At 41.9% G+C, this 21,053-nt stretch overlaps 3 protein-coding genes across 3 annotated transcripts in view; 2 read left to right on the top strand and 1 right to left on the bottom strand.

Moving 5' to 3' along the window:
- Nucleotides 1-4,353, top strand: part of LOC121914314 (C-factor-like) — a 7,020-nt gene extending 2,667 nt beyond the window's left edge. Inside the window, exons 3-6 of the mRNA XM_042437652.1 lie at nucleotides 1,099-1,286; nucleotides 2,042-2,203; nucleotides 3,307-3,417; nucleotides 4,102-4,353. Of these exons, the coding sequence (XP_042293586.1) occupies nucleotides 1,099-1,286; nucleotides 2,042-2,203; nucleotides 3,307-3,417; nucleotides 4,102-4,215 (575 nt within the window). The 3' untranslated portion in view covers nucleotides 4,216-4,353. The remainder of the gene's footprint in view (nucleotides 1-1,098; nucleotides 1,287-2,041; nucleotides 2,204-3,306; nucleotides 3,418-4,101) is intronic.
- Nucleotides 4,354-6,651: 2,298 nt separating this feature from the next.
- Nucleotides 6,652-12,950, top strand: LOC121914315 (C-factor-like). The gene is made up of 6 exons (XM_042437653.1): nucleotides 6,652-6,833; nucleotides 8,457-8,508; nucleotides 9,711-9,892; nucleotides 11,211-11,360; nucleotides 12,140-12,250; nucleotides 12,715-12,950. The coding sequence occupies exons 1-6, from the start codon at nucleotides 6,687-6,689 to the stop codon at nucleotides 12,832-12,834; spliced, it is 762 nt and encodes a 253-aa protein (XP_042293587.1). The 5' UTR covers nucleotides 6,652-6,686; the 3' UTR covers nucleotides 12,835-12,950.
- A 1,330-nt stretch (nucleotides 12,951-14,280) lies between these two features.
- Nucleotides 14,281-20,357, bottom strand: LOC121914310 (C-factor-like). Its single transcript, XM_042437646.1, has 7 exons — nucleotides 19,279-20,357; nucleotides 17,318-17,617; nucleotides 16,830-16,881; nucleotides 16,048-16,238; nucleotides 15,531-15,689; nucleotides 14,751-14,861; nucleotides 14,281-14,511 (listed from the first exon to the last, which is right to left on the bottom strand). Exons 2-7 carry the CDS (start codon nucleotides 17,498-17,500, stop codon nucleotides 14,392-14,394), a joined length of 816 nt encoding a protein of 271 aa, XP_042293580.1. The 5' UTR covers nucleotides 17,501-17,617; nucleotides 19,279-20,357; the 3' UTR covers nucleotides 14,281-14,391.
- Nucleotides 20,358-21,053: the final 696 nt, after the last annotated feature.

The raw sequence follows: 21,053 nt of genomic DNA on the forward strand, positions 1-21,053 counted from the left end.
GGATGCAGGAGAAGGCAGGGGATGATGGGACAGCTTGCTAGGGATTGCTGGGGCCAGGATCGGGATGCAGGAGAAGGCAGGGGATGATGGGAATGATGGGATGGGTTGCAGGGTGGCAGAGGGGGCGAGATGGCATGAAGGAGGAGGAGGGGGATGACGGAGCAGGATGCAGGGGGCCAAGGGGGGTGACATCGTAGTGGTTTTCTACACCAGACAAATTCGCAATGCAATTGAAGTGAGCCTGGAAGCGCATTCTGTGAAGTCACTTTTTTTTTCAATTTTACCAAAATGAGGGGCCACTTTGGAATCACTGCAGAAGCACCTTGCAAGGAGCTCCCATAGAAAGGAATGGCGTCTGATAACACATTCATGTTACGATGTGAATGCGCATCGTTGGAAGTGCAGTCACGTCAGAACTGATACGGAAAATCTCCAAAAAGCTCCGTGTGATATACTCCCTTGAATTGTGGATCAAGCACATTCTTTAGGAAGCATGGAGATAAAAGTGAGCCATCCTTGCTCTTATCCTATTGCTCATTCACCCATCAACAAAAGTCTACCACCAGCAATAAGCCATCTATTGTCATATTTGAATCTCTAGTCACAGAGTCTACTTCCTAGCATCTTGAAATCCAGAATGACAGCATCAATCATCCTGAACCAACATTATTCTGCTCAACCTCAATTGCTATGCAATCCTCTTCACAAACTGTAGGCTAATAAAAGACCCCCAGGTTTCCTCTTCCAATCTGACAATCCTTGGAATATAGTAAAGTTCATATATTTGTACTAGAGCAAAAACATGTGCCACTCTGCATTCCCAGTGCAGAAGAAACCTTAGGATGGTACTGTATGGTATTTGCATTGGCAAACATGTTCTTCTCCAGGGATTTTTTTTTTTTACTGTACGCAATCTTCTGTGTACTTAAAAATACCATGGAAACTGATCCACAGTGCTCTGTACTTTTGGAGCAATAAAAGTGTGAGTTACAGAGGGTTGCATCAGGACTGCTGAATGGCCAGTGGGGTCTTTCCTAGGAGAGAGGTGGTTAATGATTAATGTTCCTCACCTTTACAGTCTTCTCTTTGTTGCTGCAGACACTTCTGATCCATCCAGTATTAAAAATGCTGCTGCCAGAGTCAGTGAGCGTCTGAAAGGAGCTGGACTGAACCTCTTGATAAACAATGCTGCCATTGCAAACCCAAACTGTCTGGACTCAGAGACACCAGAAGGCATGGCTGAAGTGTACAAAACCAATGTGATTGGGCCTTTCGTGGCATGCCAGGTAAGATCCACTGATGGTCCCTCTTGCAGAGAAACATGTCATCTTGCTGAGCTCTTTCTTTTCAGAAAATGCATGGGTTATGAAGGGGTTTTTTTCCCTACCTGGGGGTGGGTGTTTAGGTAGGCTTGCCTTGTTCCTGGACTAGAACATACCTCCCAACATTTGACAGATGAAAAACTAGGACAAGTCTGGTCAGTCAGCATCAGAGTGTGGTTAGGATGGGAAAAATTAAGATGGCAAAAGGAGAAAGGAGACATGAGCTAGTTAAGCCTGCTGCACTTTCTTTTTGTTTGAGCCTACTGAGAAGGACAGGACTTCACTCCTTGTTCTCTTCTCCCCATCCCTAATGGAGTGCAGACTGCCTTTTCACTTTCAACTCAGTTTACAGCAATTGAGGTAAGTGAGGAGAAAGGGGAAAACTGGAGGGATAGAAATTGGGACATTTTAAAAGCAACTGAAAAAATGGGATGGGAGAGGATTAATTGGTCCTGTCAAAGAGGGACAGTTGGAGGGTATGAAAGATTAGAGACATACGTTCAACAGGTTGTGGAAGTGAGGTAGTAGCAGGTGACACCTGTTGAACCACGACTGCAAACAGTTCCCATCTGTAGAGTTCTATAGGCACTGTAGCATGCATCTGGCTCCTCGTTTTTCCCTATTTGCCTCACCCTAGTAACATTTGCAGAGGAGAAGAAGTGATGTCCAATTGTCTTCACAGAGTGTTTGGCTCTCCTTGATTCCTTCTCTTTCTCCAGGCATTTCTGCCCTTGCTGAAGAAGGCAGCTCAAGAAAGCCCCCAGAAAGGGATGAGCTGCAGCAAAGCTGCCATTGTCAACATGTCCAGTGAAGGTGGCTCCATCACCACCGTCTTATTGTGGAATAGTAATGCGCATGCTATATCTTACCGTTGCAGCAAGGTATTGAGATCCCACTGATGATAAGGTGAAAGGGCTGTCTTTCAGTAAGGATTTGACTTTCAATTATTTGCACTCTAGATTCTTGGGGGAAAGTTGTTGGGAAAAACTCTAAGTCCATTTCATGTCCAGGGGCGAGTAATCTTCATCAAATAATAACCCAAACCCCAAAATTGGAGAAAGATGGCCACAACAGTGAAGTCGAAGGCTTTCATGGCCGGCATTCATAGTTTTTTGTGGATTTTTGGGGCTATGTGGCCATGTTCTAAAAGAGTTTCTTCCTGACGTTTCACCAGCATCTGTGGCTAGCATCTTCAGAGAATTTCTCTGAAGATGCCAGACACAGATGCTGGGAAAATGTCAAGAAGAAATTCTTCTAGAACATGGCCACATAGCCCCAAAAACCCACAAAAAACTATGGCTACAACTATTTATTGATTCCAGTCGCATTTAGCTGGTAGGTGCATGGGATTGGATCCAGGTATCATGCAGGCATAAGTCGGTGTCTCAATGACATTTTGAGGCAAAGGTCTCAAATAAGGATATGGATATATTGACTGGTTTACGTATGTTCTGTAGGCAGTATGCATTACTGTAAACACTCACAAGATATGTCTGTATGTTGGCAGAATTGGCTATATAAATGTCTATATGCAGGTTCTTGGGTCAATAAGAAAAATCTTGGCTTCCATCTGCAGTGTTTCCAAGATGGAATCAGATACATACACTGCTACTGCTTTTAAAATGGTGAAAACACTTCTGTATGGATGAATGTTAGAGCAGACAGGAGTAGATCCATGCCACTTCAGGCAAAGAATGAAATCTCGCTTCTGTTCCATGTTCACAATACAGATTTAAGAGTTCAATCTGCAGCGGTGATTTGGAAATAGGTTTAGCTGTCCACAGTCTCCTCCTTCCCAGGATTTTTTTTTTTTTTTTGGCCCACACCTATCTCACAATCCAAAAGCAGAATGTCAGAATGTAAAAGCACTAATAGCAAAGATGTTCCCCAACCTTCTTTACACAGGCCTACCTCTGACCACTGTCATGTTATGGAACTGAAATGCATCATACATCTCCTTGCTTCTGGTCTGTTTTGTTCCTAGGCTGCTCTGAACATGCTCACAAAGTGCCAGTCGCTGGGATATGCAGCAGATGAGATCCTGTGCATTGCTGTGCATCCAGGATGGGTGCAGACTGACATGGGAACTGCACAGGTTAGTGAGTCACAATGGAATAGCAAAACCACAGAGAAGCAGTGAAATTTATTTCACTCCTTTGGCTTGCATCAAAGTAAAGTTTAGAATGCATGAAGATATTTTGGGATTTTATTTATCAGTAAGAAAATTTATTTCAGACACCTAACTATCCACCATAGCCTTCAGCCCATTTTCGGTGTTAAATTGTACAATGCTAAACTTAAATACTAAATTCTAGCTGGATCCCCCAAACCTGATCATATAGACAGAATGCATTATACCTATTAGTGAGACAATGATGTCTGTGAGGCAGATGCCCAGCTGAATTTTTCCCCCAGCAGGACTTATTCTTCCACATACTGTAAATCTAACTTGTCCTAATGTTTACAAACTGCCTTCGGTTCCTGCTCTAGAAAAAAGGCAGGTTGATCAGGATAATGATGATGAAATTAATCATGTATTTAATAACAGTTTACCCTAGCTTAGGAATCCTGCCAACCTCCAGATGTTGTTGGACTGCAACTCTATATGATGAGGAATGGTAGGAATTGTGGTCCAATAATATCTGGAGGGCTTCATGATTTCCACTCCTGTTTGACACCAGTTTTTGCATAACAGATGCTAAAACTAGCCACTTTGTAATTTCCTGATTCTTCTTCTTCTCTCTCTCACTTTCTTTTTATCTCCTCTTTGCTAAACCAGGCTACGCTGCCAACGAACGTGAGTGTGCGAGACATCCTGAATACCCTTGCCCGCCTCTCAGAGAAAGACAATGGCACTTTTGTGAATTGGGAGGGGAAAGCCGTTCCTTGGTGAGACACTCAGCTTTGCTTGCTTCCATTGGAGAAGGAACCATGTTCCCGTTGGCGATGCAAAAGCCCAACTCACATTTATGTAGTGTTGTTTTGATTACTTTCTCATCAATAAATACATATTTATTTTCTGAAAATCTTACAGCTTTCTCTTCTGTCTACCTCTCCTGTGTGTAGGAGATTCCTGGGCCCATTCTCACTTACCGGGAAATCCATTTCCTGAACCGATTCCTGAAATCGGTTCTGAAAAAAACGTAGTTCCCACTATGTTTGCGCTGGTTTCAGATCGGTTCAGGAATCAGCAAGTGGCTGGGGACAGCCCCTTCTACAGCAAGGAAGCGAATAGCAACCCTTACAATATCCCAAAAGCAAAAAGTACATTTAAGTGAAACTGAAGTATGTGTATGTCCCTAACAGGCTGTCAGCTGATATGTCACAAATGAGGAAAATATTATTCATATTCGTCCATTCTTGCCCTGGAAAGAGAGGTCAGGCTCTGAGAAACAAGGCCAGGCCCTGAGATCTGGCAACCCTACTCTCCAACCACACAAGAACCAACTTTCTCCAGACTCTTGTTAGCCTGAAAAGCACTTTCAGCAAATCCTACTTGCCCTTATTGATTTCATGTTGTAGCTGAACTCCTGCTAAACAACTTTATCGGAGCTGATACAGTTGTTTAGCACTTTATGCAACCTTCTGGGGAGGAGATTTATGCTGGAAATCTATTGGCTGGACTTAGCTGGATACAGATAAGGAGAACTTCAGTGACCTGTTTTCTTCCCTCTGGCAATCCCTGCCATCCTTCCCCAAATTCTTGCTGGTGTGGTCATAAAGAAGAACCCACCACACACACACACACAAAAGTTTTCCAGATAAGACATTATGACAGAGAATAGTACAATACAGAAAACCATAACAATAAATCACAGGACACTGGGAGACATCAGATCTCAAAAGCACTGCTCAGATTAGTTAACTGATTCACTCCTACTGTTGTTCAACTCAATGGTCCAGCTATATTCTTCAAAAAGCATTGATCCAAAAGTTGGCCAGCTGCAACAGTTTAAAAAGCAATAAACAACAATCCACTGGAAAAAACATTAATTTAGAACATCTCAAAAGACATTAAAACTTCTTATACCTTGAGCACCAGCACAAGTGATAACCAGTCTTACCAAGTAATAATACACTGGTGCCTCGGGATACGAAATGATCGGGTTACGAAATTTCTGGGATACGAAAAAGTTGGATTGGCAAAAACTGTTTCGGGTTACGAAATATTTTTCGGGTTACGAAATTCATTTCGGCGCGAAATTCAAATGCTGCAAAGTGCAGCTATAGGCTTTCCAGTGCTAACGGAAAGCCTTTTCGGGTTACGAAATTTTCGGGTTACGAAAGGAATGGCGGAACAAATTAATTTCGTAACCCGAGGCACCAGTGTAAATAATAATAAATAAGGATCTTGTACCTGTGATGGTTGGGGGATTGAAGAGAAAGCCCTCGCTTGTAGTGCATCACAGCCAGTATGGTGTAGTGGTTTGAACATTAGATGATGACTATGTAGAACAGGGTTGGAATCCCTACTCAGCTTGGAAACCCACTGAGTGACCTGATCACACTCTCTCAGCCTCAGAGAAAGGGAAAGGCAAACCCGCTCTGAACAAACCTTGCCACGAAAACCCCATGACAGGGTTGCCTTAGTTTCACCATAAGTTGGAAATGATGTGAAAGGAAAAAAGAAAAAGCTGTATAGGGCAGTATAGGTCATAACTGTTCCTTTAACTCTGTACCCTTAATTCCAGCAAGTAGGGGATAAATTTCTGTTAGTGTGTGACAGGTTTCAAATGCCATCTATAAACTACTTTCAATATATTATTCTCCAAATGTATCTGAGTAGTATACTCAGTTAATCTGCTGATTACTTTGTTTTTATTGTGTACTAATTAGTATTATTTTAGAGATATTTTAATCATGTAATGTTGTTATCTTAGACCATACGACGCCTGGCAGGTTTTTATTCTTTTTTTTTTAACCGTTACTATGTAAAGCACTGTGCAAACTTTACAGCGCTCTATAAATAAATGATAATAATAATAATAATAATAATAATAATAATAAACTCCAAATATATATGCGCCAAATGCATCTGAGGAAGTAGACTTTAGTCTATGAAAGCTCATGCTGCCTCTTCTTTCTTTTAGTTAATCTCAAAGGTGCTACAAAATCTCTCTACATACTGATTCTACAGACTAACACAGCTATATCTTTGAATTCTACCTTCACTGTATTTTATTACAGTACAAAGGACACAGCTCTTTGATACAGAAATGGTAGAGTTCCAAAATGCAAAATATGAGATAGCATAGGAGGAGCCAAGAAGCTTATGTAACACTTATGGGAGGAGATTGACAGTAGACTGAATTAGAGCTGGGCTGGCATAATGTTTTGTTAGTTGAACTCAACCTGGCAAGAGAGATGGAAGTGCTGAATGCTCGCAGTGTCCTGGTGACTGGGTCCAATCGGGGCATAGGTTTGGAATTGGTCAGGCAATTGGCTGAAGGAAAAAATAGGCCAGAATGGATCTTTGCCACCTGCCGGGACCCAGACGGACCACGTGCGCAGGTAAGCCCCAGGATGGAGCTAGCTTTGGTAAGGGTGTCTCAATGTGGGACTCTCTTGTTCATGGGAAGAAGATTGTGCCCTGGTCAACGGGAATTATAGGTATAACTCAATTAAATATTGTAAGAGATGTAACATTCACTAAACAGCAAGGCAGGGTTCCAAGAGGCTTTGGTAAGACCGGTGTTGCAAAAAAACCTTCCCTGGATCCTACTGTACTAGACAATTACAGACCAGTCTCCAGCCTTCCATTTTTGGGCAAGGTGCTGCAACATGTGGTGACCTCTCAACTCCAGGGGTTCCTGGATGAGACGGATTATCTAGATCCATGTCAGTCTGGTTTCAGACCTGGCTATGGGACAGAAAGCGCTTGGTGGATGACCTACGCAGGGAACTGGACAAGGGGAGTGTGTCTCCGTTGGTTCTCCTCTCAGCAGCTTTCGATACCATCGACCATGGTATCCTTCTGAGCCCCCTCTCTGGGATGAGGCATGGAGGTACTGTTCTACAGTGGCTTCTCTCTTTCCTGGAGGGGCACTCTCAGAAGGTTGTGCTGGGAGATACCTCTTCGACTCCTTGGCCATTGGCCTGTGGGATCCCTCAGGGCTCAGTCCTGTCCCCTATACTTTTTAACATCTACGTGAAGCATCTGGGAGAGGTCGTCCAGAGTTCTGGAGTAAGTATGTTGATGATACTCAGCTCTATCACTGCTTTCCACCTAATTCCAAGGAAGCTGTTTCTCTCCTAAACCAGTATCTGGCCTCTGAAATGGACTGGATGAGGGCAAACAAACTGAAGCTTAATCGAGACAAGATAGAGATTCTCCTGGTCAGTTGAAAGACAGATCCGGGAATAGGGATTTAGCATAATGGTCTGTGCCTTTGGGATATTCGATTGTTGTTGGGTTTTTTTAATTATTTATTTTTATTTTTATAATTAAAATGTCTGTGGACTTTAGTCTTTAGTCACTAGATGGCAGACACCCTTGATCTTAGATCGCAGAGGTGAAAGAGGTCCTGTAGGTCATACAACATTCAGCGGCCCACTCAGTGCAGGACCTGCAGCTAGGGCATCCCTATCAGCACAGAGATTGCCTAGAAGCAATGCTGGTTGGGGGCCTAATGCTTGTAAAGCATGCTATATAGTAATTACCTCTGCATGTTTCTCATTCCCTAAATTGAGCCAGAAAAGAAGAAGGAAAGTCCATCTGATAAGAATAGAAGAGAACAAGTAACAGAGGGAGAGACTGAATGAGTACTACAGTGTAACAAGAGAAGGACTAGCAAGAAAGCAAAGGGAAAGGTCAAGAAGAAAAATAGCAAAGGAAAAGAGAGAGAGAGAGCACTGGGAATCTGGGGACAAGGCAGAGTTGCTTATTAGGTAGGTGTTTCTCCTCCCCACACTTTAATTTACTTGCATGATCTTAAACACTTTTTAGGGCTCCATACTCAAAGCAGCTTGAGGTCGAGATATTTTCTGCAGCTCGCTTCTGTAGATGCACAACAATGCAGCAATTGCAGCTTAAACTCCTACTCATTGCTCCCTTCTAATCTCTCTTCAAATTACGCCATCTCCCCAGGAACTGAATAGTACATATGACAAACTTCTGGCTTTGCTATGTTTCAGGAGTTGAAGAATCTGGCTGCCAAGCACCAGGGAGTGAAAATCATCCAACTGAGTATGTGTGCATGTGTTCTCTGCCTCACTCCCCACCAGACTGCTGGGAACAAGAGTTGCATTGCACTTTGGAAGGAATAAACAATAAGAGCTGAGATTCTGTGAGATACAGATTTCTTCTAAGCACCAAAGTACCAAATCAGATTAATCACAGGACAAAACAAGTGAAGCAGCAATTTCCAATTTATTCATTACAATCATGCAAGAAGGGTGTCTCAGGCAAGGAGGCCCACCGTCTGAGGTTTCACACAATATTTATAAGACATTTTCTGTTACAATATTTCTATCTCATTTTTTTATTGGCCAGATCTAGACATGGGATCAATTTTAAGACCACTTTTTTAAGTATGTAAAAATTCCACCCATAATATATCTCATTATATGTCTCATGACCATTTAAATTAGTCATTATAGATTCATAGGTGTGTTCTAATATTCATCACCCCCCATTAAGCATGCGCAAAAGGGGATATCTCTTGACTTTTAGTAACCCCACCAAAAAAATAGTGTTCTTGACATTGAATGAGGATGGAGCTCTCTTATCAGTTGGCTCCAAAAACTGCTTTGGCTCCTTCTTTGCAAAGTTGTCTTTGACTTCCAGGTGCAGTCTTATTTATTTATTTTTAAAACAGAACACTTTGGTTGTCTTGAACTTAGTGTTGGAAGGTATGGAGAGGAGGGACTTTTGTGAGAGTTTCAGACTCCAGTGAAATCTCTAATTTAATGTAAGAGGCTCTCCTCTAGTAAGACTTCAGTCAGATTTGATATAGGCCTGCCTCATGTATATTGGTCAGTCTTGAGCTTGCCTATTGACCCAAATTGCCTCTTGGCACATGTGTAAATTCATGAAATGGTAGTTTTTAAGTCACTAAAATCTATTAAGTAGAAAAGCTTAAGGGAAAAAGTTAGAAGGATATGTTCCATTACTTGGTAGAAACTCAGTATATTTTAGCAATCTTCAAAATAAGCAAAAGGCATTCTCTTCTCTAACTGTAAATTCAAATGTATACAGTCTATAGAAATTAATTCTGTCACTTCTCCATGTGGGCATCAAATATATTGTGTGCAATGCATTTTATGTGTATGCGTAATAATGTGTCATGTGAATGCATCTGCAAAAACAAAGAGTACATACTACAGCAGCAATAATAGATTTAATCTTAGCTCGCTTTCAATCCTGAAAAGATATCTTTGCTCTTGTAGATACCACTGATCTTTCCAGCGTTAAGGCTGCTGCAGCCACAGTCACTAAGCAGCTGAAAGGAACTGGACTTAATCTGCTGGTAAACAATGCTGGGATTTTAGACGCAAACTCTCAGGATACAATGGAGAACATGTGTAAGATTTATGAGACCAACGTTGTTGGGACCATGATAGTGAGCCAGGTAAGATGATCTTGCCATCCTCTTTTCATAAAAGTCTCTTCTGATGTGCAAAGTTCTCAGTGTTTAAAGGGTGAATGCTCAGCACCAGGGCTTCTTGGTGATGAGCAGGGAGAGGAAAGTTAGTTTTTAAAAAGTCAGTATATTGATATAAACAATAAGCTGGAAAATTTAATTCAATTGGGCATATGTTAGAACAGGAATCATTAAGTTTATATTAAATTGCCATGTAAGTTTCAGTTAAAGTCCTGCATTAAAACGAGCTGTAAACTGTCACCATAACTTTACTCCTCACACGCTTGTTCCCCTTGTCTTTTTGGACTTTATTGTGCGTTTATTTCAAGTGGGTCTTCCAGATTTTATAGATAAAAAGAAGCATCTGGTTTGAGGAATATGGATCCTTTCTTATTTTTAGAAATTGAGAGAAGGGATCAGTTCTGCTGAGCCCCAAAGTTCTCTCCTTCTCTTCATTTTCACAACAGCCCTGTGACATTAGATTGAGAAAGAATAATGGGCTCCAGTGAGATTGACTGATTCCTAACTGAGCCTGTCCAAATTTTGAGAGCCTGGGGAAAGGGCTTAGTTTTGGTCCCACCACAATTGCAACCACATTTAGTGAGGACACAGAGAAGAGCCTTCTCAGTGGTTGCTCCCAGGTGAGGGAACCTCCTTCCACATGAGAGTCAATTATTCCTTTTTTTGTTCTCTGTCTATCGTCAGGCAAATACCTTTTGATTTAGGCAGTCTTTCTGCTCTTAACATTGTAGCAGAAGGAATACTTAATAGGATGTGCTGTGCTTTTGAGAGCCACCATGTGTAGTGGTTTGGGTGTTGGACTTGGACTCCAGAGACCAGGATTACAATCCCCACTCAGACATAGAAACCCATAGGTGACTTTGGACAAGTCCCATTCTCTTAGTCTTAGAGGAAAGCAATGGCAAAAAACCCTCTGAACAAATTTAACCAAGAAAACCCAGTGATATAGGTTTGCCAATGGTCAGAAACGACTTTAAGGCACACAGCAACATGCTGTGCTTTTATCTTCTTCATTGTGTTTTTAAATATGGTATTTCTTTTAGGACATTTCTGAGAAGTGTTACCCTATTGAGCCATATATAAGTCATTTTGGTGCCAATTTTTAGGCATAATTTTTTCCGCTTATACATGAGTATACGGTATATTTTCTATAACCAGCCCCAGTCGACAGCCTGGGTGCAGTATTTTGCGTTTCTGCTGCAAGTCCCCACTGAGTGCAGCTTTTCAACTGGGGAAGAAATGCAATTCCCATGACATGTCCAGCTGTCCTTGGTTTTTTCCCCAGGAATTCCTGCCCTTGCTGAAGAAAGCGTCTCAGGAAAGTCCCCTCAAAGGCATGAGCTGCAGCAGAGCAGCCATTGTCAACATATCCAGTATAGGGGGCTCCATCACCGATGCCACTGTATCAAGGGCAATCCCTTATCGTTGCAGCAAGGTATGGCATTATCAGTGGCAGAAAGACTTGGTTGTGTTCAAATTTAAAATTGAGATTTGAGTTTACACTTAATTTCTCCTAGATATGTTTTTTAAAATCAGTTTTACAACTGATACTTTTTTGGAATATTTTCAAGCCATGGATGCTTGAATCTGTGGATAAAAAAATTTGTGGATAAGGAGGGCCGACTGTATTATTATTTTATTTTGGGAAAGAGAAAAGGACTTATAGGATTTTCTTGCCAACAGAACTTGACCATTATCCTGTGAATAAAGTGCCAAAATCACGATTATCCTGTAAATAAAACAGTAAAATTGTGCCACTTTTTATTCACGGGATTTTCCCGTGAATAAAACGTGGCATGATTTTGCAGCTTTATACACGGAATAATGGCGATGTCGCATGACACTGTATGAAAATCAACTTGTTATTGAGCGATATTGATGGGATTTAATGCCAGTTTAATGACGCTTGCCTCCCGTGTGATAAAGCCTTAAGGAAAACGTGCTGACAATTACACATATGAGAGGGAATGGTTACAGATTACTTCTGATATGCACAGGCATTGTGTGAATAGAGATTTTAAATGTGGGGACACCAATATACTATCAGGTTTTGTCAGAATTACAACCACCCCATTTAGATTTACCCATAGGTAAATACCCTCATTATAGGACGAGCATTAAATAGTATTGCTGTGTCCTGCAGAAATCTCTTTTTGACTTGGTGCCAGATTGTGGAACTGAGATGTATGTTCTTCTGACACGTCTCCTTTCTAGGCTGCTCTGAACATGCTCACAAAGTGCCAGTCCTTGGAATTTGCCCAAGACAATATCCTGTGCATTGCGGTGCATCCTGGATGGGTTCAGACAGACATGGGAAAGTCAGTGGTAGGTAATTCTTGATAGAAGTCACTTCCATCATTGAAGAGGAAAAACCTCAGAACTCACAGAGCTTTTTTAAAATATATAATTTAAAATAATATATTTATTTGTTGCTGCTGTTGTGTACTTCAAGGCATTTCTGACTTATGGCAACACTAAGACAAACCTATCATGGAGTTTTCTTGGAAAGTTTTTTTTCAGAGGAGGTTTGCCATTGGCTTCCCCTGAGGCTGAGAGTATGTGGCTTGCCATGACATTAATTTCCCACGCAAGCAAGATTATGCTCAAAATTCTGAAGCATAGACTCCAGTCACATACACTACCTTCAGCTCATATGAAAAAAAGGCTGAATATATATTTAAATAACCAATAAATAAAAAATATGCTTGTTTGAAGGTAACCTGAAATTTTGTTGTTTTGCTTTTGCACTGTGCAAAGCCCAAGGTCATTTGCTTATTCTTTCTTTCTAGGGACAGCCCCCATTTACAGCAGAGTTCAGTGTGAAAGAGATCCTAAATACCATTGCTAATCTCGCAGAAAAAGACAATGGTACTTTTGTGAACTGGGAAGGGAAAGTCATTCCTTGGTGAGGTTCTGTTCTCAACAGTCTGAATTTGTGCACTGCAGGAGGAGCTGCTCACCACTGGTAATGCAATTACCTGCTTAGCCGTGTCCTTGTCTTCAATTAAAAACAGTACAAAATATAGCCTGGTGTCCTGTTAAGTGTGTACATCATCCAAAACTGACTTATGATCATATACAGGTAAAATGTTTGTATTCTCAGGAGAGGAGCAGAAACATAGCTTCATTTCTGGGAACATTGCACAGATGGAACCAGTGTAGTGGCCCTTGTGTCATGGGCCTCATTGCACCATAGACATTAGAGTGCTATGGGAGCTATTGTGGAATTGGCACCAGAACACTATGAGAATCATTTTGCAACGGGAATTCCCATTGCACAACAGGATGTTATGCAGGATGCCCAGATATGTATCATCACAAATCACTAGAAGGATTTTGTGTCTTGTTTAAGGGGATGGGACTTCTGGGCAGGGGCAGAGCCCTGGGTGAGGAGCAGTGTCAAAAAGCGTGTGCTGACCTTTGTCCGCTGCTGATGCTACTATGGGGCACTCTACTTATGAGGAGAGTGCTTTGTGGCAGTGAGGTCAGGAGAGTCATGCTTGGCCCTCTCCATCGCTGCTGTGATGTCATTCTCCTCATGAGGACAGCAGCGCCATGGCAGCAGGGTTGGGGGGGTTTCAGAGGCGGCCCCCACTGCCATGGCAAAGATGTGAGGGGCACACTTGCCATTCCTCACTCTGCAGCGGTGGGAGGACCCCCCTTTCTGGGGTGTCACCCAGTGCAGGCCATACACACACACCCCACACACAGACACCCTAGTGATGTCACTGCTCATCTTCTCTCACTGTCTCTTGTTTCATTTTGGATTGCCTCCTCATAAGGTGATGAGACATAAGTTGTCTCTTTGAGATCCTCCCCCAGTGTCACCCTCCACCACTTTTGCTGCCTAGGAGCTGTTTGATGCATTTAGTCTGACATATGTGAGGTCCTGTCTGTAGCACTGCTGCTCTCAGCTTAGCTTTTGAGTCACAAAAGCACACAGTACCACTACCATGAAAAGGTATTGGCATTGGTGGGATCACACCATAGATTTGTATAAAGACACTATTCTATTAGCAATTTTACTTTCAATTTTCTTCTAAATGACCACTACATGGGATCTGTTTTTTTTTACAGCAACTGTATACTGCATGAGCATTTTCAGCACACTGCCTGCTATAACCTCTCATCAGTCACTATTGCTGTTTAACCCAACCAACAAATGTGTGAAACTAAGATTTTCTGCCCAAGAGGCAATGAATGTTCTTACTATGAAAATCATTTGCCATAATATCATGCTGCCAATTTGAGGAGTTAAATCATGCGGTATCATGCAAGTTACATAGGATTTGCATTATGCAAAAAACTAACAACTACATCAATGCAGCTAGAAGAAATAGAAAGTTGCACAGCTTTCAAGGGAAAAGGTATTTATTGCAGTCCAAGCTCAAATTGCTAGCAGAGAGTTCTTCCTGAAGCCCAAGCAAGTAGAAAAGAGCTGGTACAGGTGTCTATCCAGCTGTGTCTCACCAGGGAAGAGTTTTCCCATCCAAACACACAAAAGTGCCAGTATTTTTCTCAGAGAGAGAGGGAAGCATACCCAGGATCCTTCGCACACCATCATCAAGTTTTGTAGGGGCCAGTACCTGGAAAGCAATAGCAAAAGACTATTTGCAAAGTTCAATCAATCCAAAGACGCTTTTGTATGTTTTTAGTCAGAACAAGTTTTTAATTAGAACAAAATTTGAAATTTTTCAAGAAACACTTTTTTAAAAAAAACCTTAGTAATTTTTTCTCTATTCTTAGCCTAAATTCCATGAAAGTCTAGTTTGTTCAATGAACTGAATGGCCTCTTGGAATAAGATTCTACCCACAAATTACTCACCCCAGAATTTCCCATATCTGTCTGCAACCATCCAGGATGTATTGCGACACACAGGATCTTATCTTTTTTGTGTTGCAGACCTTGGCACTTTGTGAGCATGTTCAGTGCAGCCTAGAAGAAGAAATGCAAGAAGCACAGCGATAACGTATGTGTCTCAGTTCCATGGGATAGCAGCAAGTCACACTGAGATCAGAGAGGTGTTGTTTTATTTGTTTGATGGTCTCCATATTTTAGGCTATAATTCTGAGCATTGGTAGACTGGACTAGAGAGGGTCTCAGTTCTGAGCCACCAGCAAGTCACTTGCTATACACCCTCCTCCATCTTCTTCCCTTTCATGGAAAAGACTATTCATGATGGACTGTGGGCCAGTGACAGGGGAAAGGATGCAAAGCAAGGCACTTTCTTCTTATTTTGATAATCAGTTAGGAGATTAGGTTTACTCTGATTGATTTTCCTTGGGATCTCTTCCAGTTCTGTGATTCCTAATTAAGGCTTTTAATAGGGAAAGCAATCAGTGTGGGTCATCTGTAGTCCTGTATTTCTTAGGTCGTGGTAAACAATTGATGATCGCTAGCAATATTCAGGAGACTCTTAGTCGGAGCTAATGCAGCCTAAGAAACAGATCCGACACACAAAGGATAGGCAGGCTGTGGATGGCTCAGCATTATTCCCTCACCGTTAATAGCCAAAGGAGGAAAAATAAGTCAGTTTAATTAACACTAATCATCTTTATCATTTAACAAAGCTAGCGCTTCATCTTTGAAGTATTGTGTTTGTACCTTGCTGCAACGATAAGAGAGGACTTGTGCACCTTCCCACATGTAGACATTTGTGATGGAGCCAGCTTCAGAGGACATGTTAAGAATGGCTGCTTTATTGCAGTTCATGCCTTTGTGGGTGCTTTCTTTTGCTGCCTTTTGCAGAAGGGGCAGAAATGCCTAGAGAAAGAAAGTAAAGGACATCCAAATCGTCTGATGGAAGAACACAAGGCTTCAGCGGGAAGACAAATCTGAACCCAGAAGGTAAACTCCAGCCTAGGCTCTCCTGTATTTTCTGCCATTCTAGTTCAAGAAGTGCAAATTTTCAGTTCTACAGTAGTAAGGAGAATAAATACAGTCAACATTTATCTGTTTTGCAGCTTTTATTACTCTAGTACATTTGCCCAGGGATAAATCACTGCTGTTGGTGAATCCATCATCATAAAGCACACGTATAAATCGAAATATTTGCCAGACTTTAGGGCATTTGCAACATAATTAAACATTTTGATGAAGAAGTACGATAAGATCACCTCACCTGGCTCACCAACATATGTCCAACCACATTGGTTTTGAAAACTTCCAACATGTCTTCCTGTTTCTCAGATTCCAGAGTACTTTCTACCTTTATAATCCCAGCGTTGTTTATCAGTATATTCAACCCAGCTCCTTTCAGCAGCTCAGAGACTTTGGCTGCGGCTTCTTTGATGGTGGATGGTTTGCAAACGTCTACAGGGATAAATGTGATGAAAGGAGTTTAACTGTCATGCACTATTTTATTTTATTATTGAAATGGATACCCACACACAAACACACAAACAGAAACACACAATATATTATCCTTACAAAAATCTTGGGAAGAGGTTAAGCTGAGAAAAAAATACTAGTCAAGGGTCACTTTCTGCTACACAAGCCACTTCAGGGACTTTTTGGTTGACAATGATATGCTTTTTAGTTACCATTCAAGTTCTTTTTAAATATTGGAGAGAGGGTATTTTATTCTGGGTTTGCTGCTCCAACAACAAACAGTGGCATGGTCCATAAAATACCCTGATTGATAAGTATTATACAGACCTGGTCCTTTGATTCTTTGTTCTGATCTGTTGGTATGTTTGCTGACATGTGTATGCTAATGATATGTATAGTTATGTATATCTTTGGGGAAGAAACATGGACACAGCACATTACAAATAGTGAACTAATGAACATTTTACTCATCTACCCTTTTCCAAAAAGACATCATCCTATTAATTTGTCTTAAATCCCAGCTCTTGACCCATCAAGGAAAGAAAAGGGAATTGGGTGTTGGGCGGAACATACCCAGTTGAACGATCTCCAATCCTTGATGTTTGGCAGCCAAATTTTTCAGATTCTGAAAAACAACAAATCAAATATATAGGATGCAGCTTCAAAGTAGGTGGCTGGATTATATGAAATGTGATAGAGTGGCAAGACGGAAGGTGGCTAAATGGCACATGTTTGCCATTCTTACTTGTTCCAGTAACAAGGCTTTGCAAAAATTCAGACTATGGTGCATTTCATACTCTTTGCAATACTCTGCATACTTTGCCTCCTTTTTTTTTTGGCATACTTTGCAAAAAGAGGAAGAAATAGCAAAGTTTTATGTAGGAGTTCAGGAAGAAATTGACAACACACCAACACAAGGTGGATAACAACAACAAAATGGTGCATTTAAAAATCCTGCCCAAACACCTCCACCCACCTCTGGACAGAAGGTCCAGAGCATCAGAAGGAATCCCCTTGTTTAGAGAACCAAGGTGAGGCTGAGTCCACTCTGGGGAGTTCACCTGGGAGCGTGGTCCATCTGGGTCCCGGCAGGTGGCAAAGATCAATTCCGGCCGGTTGCTTTTTTCAACCAGCTGCTTGACAATTTCTAAGCCAATACCCCGACTGGACCCAGTCACCAGAATGCTTCGTGGATTTAATGTTGCCTTCGCTCTTGGCAGCCAGCGTCCAAACGATGAAGTCATTTTGACAGCTTCAATTTACTTAAGAGTGGTTGTTAGTACAGGTTTGCATAAGCTGTTTGGTACTTGTTATAGTTTGGGAATCTGAATTTGGGACCCATTCGGGATAAAACATTAAACCTGAAATGAAACAGATCGGAAGAACTTGTATTTAAAAACAAAACTGGTGCCAGACACAGTGAGATGTATAAGGAACACTTGTGATGTATATACAGTGGGCCCTTCCCTTACTGTACGTGACTTCAAACATAGCAAACATCTTTTTCTTTGTCAGGGTTTGGCTTTCAGTTAGGCAAACCATTTCCCATACCACACGTTACACAGAAGCTGCCCTTGTTAAAATTTTGGGCAACCTAATTTGGATAGTAGTTCTATGGCACAGGTTTACCAAGCTCCACTAAGTCTGAACTTGACATTTGTCGGGAGCTATACCATGGATTGCCGGAAAGACCCTTGAGCAAATCAAGCTCAAAGTCTCACTAAGAGTCAAATTGACTGAAATGAGGTTATCACACTTTGAACTTGAGATGACACAATTCATGGGAAAAGATGATAGTGCTTGGCAAAGGGGAAAGCAGCAGGGGAAAAAGGAAGACCTCATTATAAGTGGGTTGATTCAGCCAAGGAAGACATGGCCTTGAATTGGCAAGACCTGAGCAAGTGTGTAGATGACCAAGGGCTCTGGTAGACCTCTCATTCTTAGGATCGCCATCAGTCTAAACTTGACTTGATGACAAATATTAATAACAAAGGTAAGAGAGGTTATAACTTGATGGCAATGCTAGACTACTCAGACCCCTTCAATATCCATAAGATACACAGAAACTCAGTGCAGAACCTGATGGATTTAGGAAAGATTGGGAGCCCCTGTTTATATATATATTTAAAAAATGAATGGGGACAGAATTGGGTCACAGGTCTGGAATGAATGTAAATAAGAAGAAAAAATAAAAAAGAAAAGGGAGTCAAATCCTAAATTAAATATTTTTCTTTCTTAGTATGGATGTAAGAATTATGTGGTAAACTTAGTTGATATGGAATTAAATGGAGATAAAAATATAGAGTTATGTATCAGAAGAATGTGAAAAGACAGGAAGACACTGTCTATGTATGAGTGATGATATGCTCTTTCCAGTCATTTCTACATGTTATTTTTATTTTGTATGTTTTTCTCTCCTTTCTTTTCTTTTCTTTTCTTTTTGTATTGTTGTTTGGAGTTGTCATATATTATTTTTACATGTAAATTTTAATGTGTTTTATATAGTTAATAAAGATTATATTAAAAAAGAAACTCAGGGGGGATACAGATGACCGTCCATTTTTGCCCCTCGTCAGCGCTGCACTACTGGCATAGCACGGCATGACATGGGCGCGCTCCCTAAAAAGGAGCCACTCTAGGCAGCTTCTTTTTAGGGGCGTCATAATGGTGCTCGTGCATCATGATGCCGACACTTCCGGTGAGCACCGTTTGGGCGCTTGGACACCCATGCATCATTGTTGCTCCCCCCCCCCCCCCCCGTGTGGACGAGGGTGTGGTAATATGGCGCACAGGCACTGAATGTAGGGCTGGGCGCATGTGGACACCAAGGCCAACCGAGCCCCAGGCTGGCACAAAGTGCCAGTCTGTACAAAGCCTCAGTGCAGAACCAAGATATATAGGAAACTCCCCCATCTTACACCTATATACATAGTTCTTTCCCCACACATTCTGCTGAATCCTCTCCTCAGCTATATATATATATATAAAAGCCATTCTTTTCTAATGGATGCAGAGTGCCTACCCCTGCACTAGGGCAAAGTGCTGGTGACATTGCAGCTCCCTCCTCTATTACTCCGCTTTGAAGCATCCCAGATATCCTTTCTTTCTCCCTTTCCCCTTGTTAGCTCTGAACCTTTCCCTTTCTTAAGAGTCCAGTCCTGTCCTCCAACCTTCCAGTCTCCTTGGTAACAGCTCTTCTGGCCTTTCTTTCCCTGCATCACAATCCAGCTGAATGTTCCTGTGTCTAGGATATATCTCTAAGGCCTGATACAGACAGGCAAAAAGCGCCATCCTGCGGGCGGGGTGAGGGCTGAGCATCTCCACGCTCACAGTCCTCCCTGAGCTGCCCAGGTGCCATCTTTGCACACACATGTTCAGAAAGCACACGCTATGCTGATGTCCATATGGCGTAGCATCCAAACAGCGCTGTGCCAAAGGGAGGTGATCAAGCTGGCCGGCTGTGGCTATGGCGCTGCTTCGCAGGTACAAAAAGGAGCCAGAAAAACTGGTTCCTTTTGTGCTCTAGAGGCCAGATTGGTGCTGTGGCATGTGTTTGCTGCGGCACCGATCGGGGACAGAAAGGGGTAGTGTCTCGCTGCCCCTTCCTGCCCATCTGTATAGGGCCTAAGACACAGAAACGTTCACCTGGACTGTGACCTGGGGAAGAAAGGCCAGGAGTGCCTGTCATCAAGGAGGTTGGCCCTCCTTATTTCCAGGAGAAGTCTCGACTGAGTGGGACGTCATCTGAAAATCTTCCGCACAAATGTGCCATTTTGCCTTTTCTTTCCCCATTTCCCCTCCTGTGAGATAATCTCCCAAGAGTGTGTATTTTGTGCAGATTGAGGAAGCTTTCTCTGAGGAGAAAACTATGGGGACAATGGTAGATCTGAAGGCACAAAGTGGATCTATCTGACAAAAGATGGTGCTTGTTGAACAGGCTGAAGAAATTGTCTCTGTGGAAGCAATCACAGATTAAAAATAACTACTCACCTTAACCAGACTGGAGACCACAAATGATTTTGTAAAGGAAAAAAACAGAGTAGCTTGACAGACAGTAAAGAGATACCATTGTGTGGCGTGTGCCTTCAAGTCATTTCTGACATATGGCAACCCTAACATTGGATTTTCTTGGCAAGTTTCATCAGAGGAGGTTTGCCATTAACATCCTCTGAGGCTGAAAGATTGTAACTTGCCCAAGTTCACCCACTAAGTTTTCATGACCAAGCAGGGATTCGAACCCTGGTCTCCAGAGTCATAGTCTAGTGCTCAAACCACACCACTTTCATCTCCATTGAAGAAAACAAAATGGATTGTGTGGAGAAGAGGGCTGGCATTTAGATTGTGGATGTCTAGAGAGACACATTCGGATTGTGAAGGTGTTAAGGTAATGAGTACATTCTTATTGAAAACATTGAGAAGTCATTTTTTTTGGTAGCCATTATTATCTCAGACTTCAAGACGGGGACTATACTGAGGAGGAAGATGCTAGTGCAAGATGCTGAGGTCTTGTGTGATATACTGGAAACTTCTGGAGAAAGATATGCAGATTTAACTTGTATGATCAAAGAGATTTTCCCCCCTACAGTTTAATCCTAAAATTTGGCATCAGGATGACTAGTGGGGTTGTGATCTGTGTTCCAGTGGTTGGAAATTGCCACACGGACATATGAAAATTGCCCACTATTGCCACATTTTAACCATGTGTAGTTTATATCTGCAATCAGAACACTAAAACCCAGGAATAACTCCCACCAATTCTGTTTTTTCGGTTAATGACTGCTGGCTCAGACACCAGCA

The sequence above is a fragment of the Sceloporus undulatus genome, chromosome 8, assembly GCF_019175285.1.
Source record: "Sceloporus undulatus isolate JIND9_A2432 ecotype Alabama chromosome 8, SceUnd_v1.1, whole genome shotgun sequence".
Classification (NCBI taxonomy): Eukaryota; Metazoa; Chordata; class Lepidosauria; order Squamata; family Phrynosomatidae; genus Sceloporus; species Sceloporus undulatus.